The 9,655-nt window shown below is 51.7% G+C and overlaps 1 protein-coding gene across 1 annotated transcript; it reads left to right on the plus strand.

The window, feature by feature from the left end:
• Window positions 1–2: 2 nt before the first annotated feature.
• On the plus strand, window positions 3–1,160 carry LOC102014759 (coiled-coil domain-containing protein 177; the record flags this gene model as incomplete). The annotated part of the gene is made up of 1 exon (XM_005399242.2): window positions 3–1,160. A coding segment is annotated over one exon (630 nt), but the record flags the coding sequence as incomplete, so codon positions are not given.
• Window positions 1,161–9,655: the final 8,495 nt, after the last annotated feature.

Here is a 9,655-nt window from a genome sequence, read left to right on the forward strand (position 1 = left end):
AGCGCGAGAAGCGGGAGCTGAGCCGCGCGGAGCGGGCGCGCCACGAGGCGCTGCTGCGGGGCCGAGCCCGGCAGCAGCAGCAGGAGCGGGAGGGCCTGCGGAGCTCCCTGGAGGCCAGCTTGGGCCGCGCGCAGGAGAACTACGAGCAGTTGGTGGAGCAGCGCACCCGCGAGCTGCGGGAGCGAGCCCGGCGGGAGGAGCTGCAGGGTCGGCGGGCCAAAGCGGCCGTGGAGCGCAAAGAGCGGGAGCATCAGGCGCACTTGGAGGCGCTGGCGCGGGCTGGGGAGCGGCGGCTGCAGCACGCGGCGCAGGTGGCCGAAGAGGCCGTGCAGCAGAAGGCCCGGCGCGTGGGCCAGACCCGGCTGGAGAAGGAGCGGGCCCAGCGCGCCAACAAGGAGAAGGTGGAGAGGGACGAAGACTGCCGTCGCAGGGAGCTGCTGCAGGCCATCGGGCGCAAGCTGGAGCGCAGCGAGCAGCTGTCGCGGGAACGGCGGAGCGCGCTGGAGAGCGCTCGCTCCACGGCCCGGGCCTCCTTCCACGTCCGAGAGAAGGTGCGAGAGGAGACCAACACGCGCTCCTTTGACCGCATGGTGCGCGAGGCCCAGCTGCACGCCAGCCTCGACCGAAAATGACTGCGCCCCGGACCTCCAGACATGGCACACAGCCCAGTGAGGCCTCCCCGGCCACTTTGACCAAACAGGGGCATTCCCCAGTCCACGTGCAGCACCGTGGACTCCTTAGGCTCCTGACCGCTGAGACAGTGAGAGGACACACATGTAGGACTTTTCAGTCGGCCCCTTTTGTTTTTAAAAACTTACTTCATTTGGAGATGACATGGCACAATCTTGGCCCACATCCAACCTTGCCAAACCTCCCTATGTGTGTTTTGGGTTGGAGTGGAGAGTGGCTAGGGGAAGAGGTTCCCCTTGGTGAGAGCTTCACCCCAGATATTCTTCTGATATTGGTGTTTGGGAGGACTTTTGGCTGCAGCAGCTGAGGGGTGTCCTTGGGCTCACCTCCGTCTTTCGAAGTACAGCAGTTGCGCAAAGTTTGGAGGCCTTCCAGGAAAGCACAGCTCTTCCAAAGTGTCCGGCCGCCGAGGGGCTGGGGATTTAGCTCAGCGGCCAAGCGCCTGCCTGGCAAGCGCAAGGTCGTGAGTTCCATTCCTGGTACCGGAAAAAAAAACAAAACAAAACAAAACAAAACAAAACAAAACCAGTGGGTGAGACCAAAGTGGCCGGCCGTGCACAGATGACCCAAGAGCTATTGGTTTTTGTATGCTTGAGTGTTAATCAGTCATCAGAGCAAGTTTTCCTGTTAGTTCCCGGAGTTTTTCAGTTGAGTCCCCCAAGTTTTCTAGTTAGACAATCACTCCATGGAAAATTATCAGTTTGTCTCCCTTTTTTTCCGCTCTCCTTATTTCCCCAACTGGTAGAGGAAATGGGTTGGTTTGGTGACGCTGTTTAGATTTATTGGACGCCCTCAGCCCTGGAGGTGTTGGTTCTCTGAGGCAGCAGCGTCCCACCTCATGAAGCTTCCTTACAGGGTGATTTCAAGGGAGGTGGTGTCTGATGGCCACCTCCTAGGACACGGCCCACTCCGGGCAGACAGCAGCCATGCCTTAAGAAGCAGAGCTACCTTCTGTGCCTGTGCAGGCCATTCTTGCCTAAGTCCCCAGCTCTGGATGCAGTCTCGAGGCTGGCCCACGGCCCGGGGGCCCTGCAGTGTGGCGTGCAGGTCCCCTCTGTGCAGGAGTCTTCCCGGGCCTCTGAGGACAAATGGTGCATCCTTGGCTGCTTTACTGTGGTGACCAAAGAGCTGGGATTGCCTCCGTGTTGAGAGTTGTGCTCGATATTGCTGATGGAGTAACTTCCCCTGGAAAGAGAGTCTCCACCCTACATCCCCCGTACCCTTTTACCTATGACTGAGTCATCGGTCTCTTGGTGCCTCACTTTTCCCATCTGCCAGATGGGGCCATCAGAACTCCTCCTCCGGTACCTCAGAGTCTTCTGGATCCAAAGCACCACTTCAGTATTATTTGTTGGTCTTCTCTGTGCCTTCCCTTGACCTGGAGCTGGGAGGCAGGAGACAGCTGCTAGCCCAGTTTGTTTCTGAGAATATGGATTATGGACTCTGAATGGGGCAGTGCATTAAAATTAGCCTCTGGAGGGGGGCAGTACTGGCAATGCCAGGCCACAGTCTGGTTCAGACAATTCACTCATCACCAGGCGATTTTATCCCTTAGATCAAATGGAAGGGAGGGTGCCTCCTTTCATGACACTGAAATTGGCCCCAGTCACATCCACCTCTTGACTCTACCTTCATCATGGAAGGTGGGAAATAAAACCTCACTTACTGCATTAAATCAAGGTCAGGAAACTTAAAAATTACCAAAAAAAAAAAAAAAAAAAGGAAAGAAAAAAGGAATCAGGGTAGAAGAATGACTACGTTACAATATTTCATGTATGTTCTGCTGGGCAGAATTGTCCCCCAAATGGCGGTACTGCAGACACATTCACACACACTCGCACACACACACTTCATCAGCCCTTCCCACCTCCACTGCATCACACGCTGACAGATGTAGGAGTGCTGTAGAAGGAAGCAGTGTTTGGTGTCGTAGTTCAGATGATGTGAAAGCAGGGAAGGAGTGGTGTACCAAGGTTTATTTCTTGAATGGATGAATGAATGTTCCCCTTCACTTTTCTCGTTGGTAACCAGGTTGTCAGTGAGTTGTAATAATTGGTATTGTCTGTGAGTCAGGAGTATTTAACTGAAAAGTTAATGTGATTCTAGTTCTTACATCATGATTCCTGAGTAGCTAAAGGGCTTTGAAACCTTCATAGAAAGCTCCACCTTCAAAAATCACTTCAAAGTATATGCATTCTTTTCAGGAGACAATCCGGTGTTTTAAAATATATATATGGCACTGGAAGGTACATAGGTGATCTTACCTGGCCCTTTCCCAGTTTGTTTTCTGACTTACTGAGATCACCTCTGTGTGCCTTGGTTCCCCTGCCTGTGGGTTCCCCTGCTGCAGGAGCCCGCCCTTCACACAAACACTGTGAGGATGACTCAAAATCCAGGGAACATTCCCAGTACTGTGTCACTCCAGAACGGGAGGTGCAGCCTCTCTGACAGGGAAGGGTCATGTGACTGTACTATGGCTGGAGAGTATGATGTACTGTCACGACCCGGTGCAGGAGTAATCTTAAAAAGCACATTGCAAATCCTAGTGTGCAAGAGCCTAGTCCTGAATGTTGCCAAATTAGAGGTACGCACTAGAAATCACTGTGTAAAGGCAAAAACTTTTACTTAAAAAAAAATCCCTGTAGCTGAGCATAAGTGAAGCAAAAACAGAAGCCAAACCTAGTAATAATAAAAATGGTCCCTCCAAACTACACGTCATCCAGTAGCATAGAGCCACACTTCTACAATTGTAGGGAATTGCTCTCAGAAGAGGAACTATTTCCAGAATGTTTACTGGGCCCTTGACGTATAGTCTTTTCTTTGAAATGCTGTCTGAGAGAAGAGGTGGTTTCTAATTCTGAAAAGCAGCAAGAGAGCGTTGGAGGGGGCAGGTGGGAGGTGGGGAAAAATGGCTCCTCATATGTATTCTGCTGGGCAGAGCAGTCCTTAAGCAGCATTCTGGGGGCCCAGAGATGGCCTTAGAGCACCGTGTAGAAGCGCTCTTACCACCCAGGGATTGCAGCCTTGCAGTGGGGACAGGCTTTCACAGTTACCCTTTGGAAGCAGTTTGAGGAGGAATGGGACGGATAGAAGCTTAGATGAAGCAAGCAGGACAAAACTATTTCCAATAAAATCACTGGGTGAAACTAGTCCAGTGTCCTGCTCAGTGACCAATGCCTAAACCACATCTGGACAAGGACAATGGAAATTTCCTTTGGACACACACAGCCTGAGTGCTCAGTGAGGGCCATAACCAAGATTTACCAAAGCAGAGTGTCTGTGGGGTAGTAAACACAGGTGAATGTCTTGGTCCACTTTATGATACTATAACAAAATACCTGAGCCGGGCTGGGTAGTTTGTAAATAAAAGTGTCACATGGAGGGGTGTGTGTGAGAGAGAGAGGAAGCAGGAGACAGGAGGGGCCAGGCGTGCTTTGTTAGAAAATCTAACCACCCCCTCTTGAAGGAACTAATCCCATTCTTCGAGACTAGCCTTAGTCCACTCATGAAGGCGGAGCCCTTATAACCTAAGTGTGTGTCATTTGGCCCCGCCTGTGGGTTTTTTTTATTTGTAACAGTGGGGATTGAACCCAGGGCCTTCACACTGAGCTAATTCCCAGCCTTTTAATTTATTTTTATTTTTGAGACAGGGTCTTGCTAAATTACTAAACTGCCCAGCTGGCCTCAAACTTGTGATCCTCCTGCCTCAGCTTACTAGAGTGCTGGGATTTCAGGTGAAGCACTACCAAACCAGCCAGGCCTCACCTCTTAAAGTTTCCACAACCCCAACACCATCACACTGCAGACCCGGCTTCCAGCATAGGGACAGCTGGGAACAAACTCTAGCTAAGGCACTGCGATGAGAATGCAATTTATGTTCAAGCCATTTTGCCCCTCATTCCTTCTCCTTTAAACAGTCCATAGAAATACAGAGGTAACTGCAGAAGGGTGATGTTTTGTTCACTGTGGAAGCCTTTATAGCCCATGGTTTGTCGCTTCACACATTGTAAACACATAAATACTGCATGAGAGAAGGCCAGAGGGATGGATGGACGGATGGATGGATGGTGGGTAAATGAATGGTGGAAATCTGCATAGAATAGATGGGCTAGGCAGCCTCCATTCATGCAGCGATTTCCACTGGGCACCTGCTGTGTGCCAAGCACTGCTCTTGATGCTAGTGGAATAGAATCTCTCTGATCACTGACCCAGGAGTCACCTGTACTGTGACACCATGAGCAGATGTGTCTGTTTTCCCGTTGGGCTTACCTACTTCCCACCTGGGTATCCATCCTCCTGGCCCCTCAAGACATGTCAGTTCACTTTTTTAGTCTCCTGGGGATAAGCCATCTGCCAGTCAACTGCCATCTAGTCACTGTTGCTCATTTGCCTTCAGAGAAGTCGTGGTTAATCAGGTCAAGTTCATAATGTCGCATGGTTAATCAGCTTGAAATTACAGTAAAAGGGCAGGGGTGGATATTAATCACTTTCAAGGGCATTATTGCCATGCCTTTTAGAAAGTCAAATAAATAATGATCCTGGACCTAGAAAACTGAGCCTCAGGCTATGCAGGGTCCCAATTCACCAAACAGACTACTGGCTCTAGCACGCAGCTATTCTTGTGGAGACTGAAAAGTCAGTAATTCAAGCCAGGGGTGGTGGCGGCACATACACCTGTGATCCTAGCTACTTGGGAGGCTGAGGCAGGAGGTCAGCTTGGGCCATTTAACAAGACCCTGTCTCAAAATATTAAAAAAAAAAAAAATAGAACTGGAGCTGTAACTCAGTGGCAGAGCATCCCTGTGTCCAATCCCCAGCACAGAAAGAAAGAAAGAAAAAAGAAAAGAAAGAAGGAAAGAAAGAAAGGGAGAAAAAGTGGGCTGGGGAATATACTCAGCTGGAGCTAGCAGCAGGTGTTAGGATGTGGGATGAAGGCTGGTGGGTTTCTCAGGAGCACTGATGACATCATCGTTGGTGGGGGTTATTACTTCCCCACTCATCACATGCAATCATTCTGCATGAGCACAAAAACCTAGTCCAAAATATTTTTTTAATTAGCTGAAGTGCTCACGCATCTTCTCCACTAGCACAACGTTAGTAGCATCTTTCTGTGTCAGACACCTGCACAGTTCGTGGGACTGTCAGGACGATCCGTACCTCCTGCGTCTGAGCCTGCGTGTCTGTGCGTGCTCCCCTCCCAGCGTCAGTGATGTTGCAGAGGGAGGGAACCTGTAGTTGTCTCATCGTCGCATCGTTGCAGGAAACAGCAAGCTCTGGGAAAACTGAGCTGCCTGCTGGTGGGATGCACTGCTTCCATCTACCTATAGCAGCCTGTAGGCTCCTATCTGATGGCTGCATCGGGCTCTGGCCTGATAAGCATGGTGTCTGCATTTCCCAAGTCCATTACTGAGCCTCGTGGGTAAAAGGGATTTCCATGTTGCCACTCCACTGTCTTAGTGCAAGAAATTGATTGGGAAGTGAAATTTAGGTGCCCAAATGTTCATATTCAGGAACTTCCAGGTGTAAGAGAGTGGCCGAATCCCCAAAGTGCTGAAAACCCAGTCCATTGGCTGCCAGTGTTCAAGGCAGAGTTTGCCCCAGGAGCACGTGTCTTGACTTACTCAAACTGCTCCACAGGTGTCCATATGCCCCCTTGCCGTCTTCGCCATGGGGACCTCAGATGCTGTTTGCGGGGAGTTTGGTGGAGCCAGTTAATGACCAGAAAGCACTTAGCGCAGTCCCGGGCAGGTGCACCTAGTTAGTGGTCAATGTTACCTGAACTTGGGGGGAGCAGTAAGGAAAGGAGTGGAGTAGCCTGAGCTTGACACTAGGACACTAGGCTCGGGCATCAGCCCTTCCCGGCTTCTCTGTGTCCTTCACTGTGTGACAGTACCCCACACATTTCGAAAGAAGGGGCCCTGGAAGAATGCTTCCCTCTGTGAAGTAGTCTGGGGTTGGGTAGGGGAGGGATTACCTTGTTTACCAAGTTACCTTGTTTGGCAATAAAATTGACATCTGAGAATAATTTCGGTAATTTTGTTGGACAATTTCCTGCGTGACGATGAGAATGACAGAATGCTTTAAAATTCCTGTGTCTTTCTGAGGCACAGGAGGGTGTGCTTGTGTCCTGGTCACAATCCCACGGTAGCATCTTGGGATGGAGCCAGGTGCGATGGATGGAGAAAGCCTCTGTGTGCCGGGCTGTCGTGCTGCAGGCTGTGGTGGCCCTAGATATGGGAGCAGGAGCTTGGGGACACGGAGCCATCGCTGCAGCGGTCACATGGGGTGAAGAAGTGGGACTGGGACCAGTCCAGCTTGGGAGGGCACTGATGAGGAGCAGACGCGGCAGCGGGAAGGAAGGTAGATGTGCCTGGGCATCTTGCTTTGCTCTCAGCAAATGACTTTCTCTGAGAAGCCCCAGCAGATGCCCCCATCTCCTTTGCTGCAGACCTCTGCGTGGGAGTTAGCCTCAGGGTAGGTCCTGCAGACGCCCGCTCCCCGAGCTGGACGTACATCAGCACAGAGAAGCTGAGTGGCAGGCTGCCCCGTGACGGCTCTGCTGCACAGGGAAGTGGGGACAAGCAGTACGGCAAGCTGCAGCTTTGCTCCCACGTTGTTCCCTTTCATCTGTGCTCGGATACCTTAGAAGGAAGCCTCAGCAGAACTCGGGGGCCTCCTGAGCCCTTCGCAAAATAGTAGACAGAATGTGTCCCACAGAACCATAAGCTTGTCTGAAAAGAGGTCTCAGGATGAGCAAAATGCATACCGGAAAGGAACCATTTGCTAGGGCTCGGGCTGCAAGGAGGACGAAGCTGATGTACACCAAACCTTACACCGTGCAGGTGCCTGTTGGAGCACTTCATTCTCACACCATCCCCGTGAGGTAGGTGCTATTATTTCCATTTCACAGATGATAAAATTGAAGCAAGGAGTTTAAGCAGCTTACCTAAGGTCACACAGCAAGTGCTGGGCAGAGCTGACTTGGACCCAGTTGGTCTGGCTGGACAGAGCATGCTTTTAACTCATATGTTCTGTTGCCTCTTGGAAATTAGTGGCAACAGAATAAAAGCCCGCACCGCACCCCCCGCCGCCCCCAAATGTTCCAGTGCCGGCCATTTGAATCGCTGCCTGCTATGTCCATGAGTACAGACTGCAGGGGAAAATCTCCCCTCACTTGGACCCAGTAAGGCTTGGAGCACTGAGGGCAGACTGACGTTCACTGTCCAGAGGCAAAAGAAGATGACCCGAATGCTGATCACGTCTGAGGCAGGGAGTGCTCTGCAAAAGAGGTGCTCACCAGCAGGGCCCATACCTGACGTCCTGGGGGTGGAATCCTCAGTCTGGGTTTTAATCCGCTCTCCAGCTGATTCCGACGTGCACTCAGATTTGAGAACCACTGCTCTAGATCTGTACCTTCCTACTCTGTAGTTGTGAGGCACAAGTGCCTGTTTAAATTGAAGTCAGTTAAATTTAACTAAAACTAAAACTTCCGCTCCACACGTGGCAAGTACTCAGTTGCCCCGTGTGGCTGGTGGCCACCACATCAGCACAAATCTAGAACATTCCCATCGTCACAGAAAGCCCTACTGGCCGGCCCTGCTCTAGAATCTTCCAGTCCAGAGCACGGGCCCCAGACCAGGGAGTTTGTTAGAAATGAATGAAGTTCAAGTTTGAGAAGTACAGCTGCGGAAGGCAAGCTGCGTAGGTCCTGACTCAGACAGTGTTCATAGTCTACCGGTACCAGATGTACATCAAGAAGGAAAAGGCCTTTTCAAAGGGGGCCAAAACCTCTAGCAAAAAGAATGTATGAGTAGTCGAAAATCTACAGTGTCTTGTGCTGACAATCCAAGCGGTTATCAAAACTTTGGAAGTTAGAGGAAGACACCTTTGAGATGCCCCTGCTCTGTGTCGACATAAGAATGAATTCAGCCTCTATCTCAAGTAGCAGAAAAAAGTATGCAAGTCTTCCCGAGGGAAAGGCAGTGTGTGGTGGAACTTTGAGGGCATAGCCCACGGAAGTACAACATCTGGAAGGAAGATAGATAGGAAGGAAGATGGAAGTACATCATCTGGAAGGAGATACCCGATACCTACACACAGTACCAGAATTTAGAATCACTGAGAAGGCAATGGAGTATATTGGGAGGGCAAGAGAGAACCTACTGCTTTATTTTCTGTAGCGTTCTGTCATCCAATCGTGATGAAAGGTGCAAGAGGCCCTGAAGCTTTCAGTCACCTTGAACAACATGAGGTTGTTGTAGTCAACAGTTTTTGACCTACCAAGCAGCCGTCAGTGGGTGGCAGTTGCCTTAAAGGTGCTGTCTGAAGACCTTGCAAGAACTGGGAGTGGTGGTGGCGGGGCTTTGCCCAGATGGCTGGGACAGTGAGGTCCTGAGAGGAGCTGGCACGGAAGGTCAAGGGCAGCCTGCTGGCCTGCTTGGGCCAAGGACAGCTTTTCTGCCTGCAGGAAGCATAAATTGGTATCAGGGCGTCTGTGTGGCCAAGAGCCCGCTCAGTCTCCTCCCACAGCCTGGGCTGGGCGGAGGTTCCTTTCCCTGGAATCTGCAAACTTTTCTGCAGAGGCTGTGGCCTTCTGCCTGACACGAGCTCCCAGGGGTCCTGCAGCACAAAGGCGATCGGCTCGGCACGCAGCTGCCTGCCCAGAATCCCAAGCAGCCGCCAGCAGCGGAGGCTCCGGGGCCTGCGCCGCAGCCAGCTTCCCTGGCACCAGCTCTGCCCTCCAAGAGCCCTTCCTCTCCCTCCACTGCGGCTTTTCTGCAAACTCACTGGTTTCCAGGTGGCAGAAAGACGCCCGCAATCCGGCAATACGTTTCTAAAACCCTCTCCATGGCAACGCTCGGTGGCGAACAGGCTGCCGGCTCAGACAGCCAGAGAGAGGCCCTGGGGGCAGGCAGTGTGGAGAGGCGCAGGACAGCTGGGGACGCCTAATTCTGCCTCCGCGGGA

The sequence above is a fragment of the Chinchilla lanigera genome, unplaced genomic scaffold (genome assembly GCF_000276665.1).
Source record: "Chinchilla lanigera isolate Chin_1 unplaced genomic scaffold, ChiLan1.0 scaffold00065, whole genome shotgun sequence".
Lineage (NCBI taxonomy): Eukaryota > Metazoa > Chordata > Mammalia > Rodentia > Chinchillidae > Chinchilla > Chinchilla lanigera.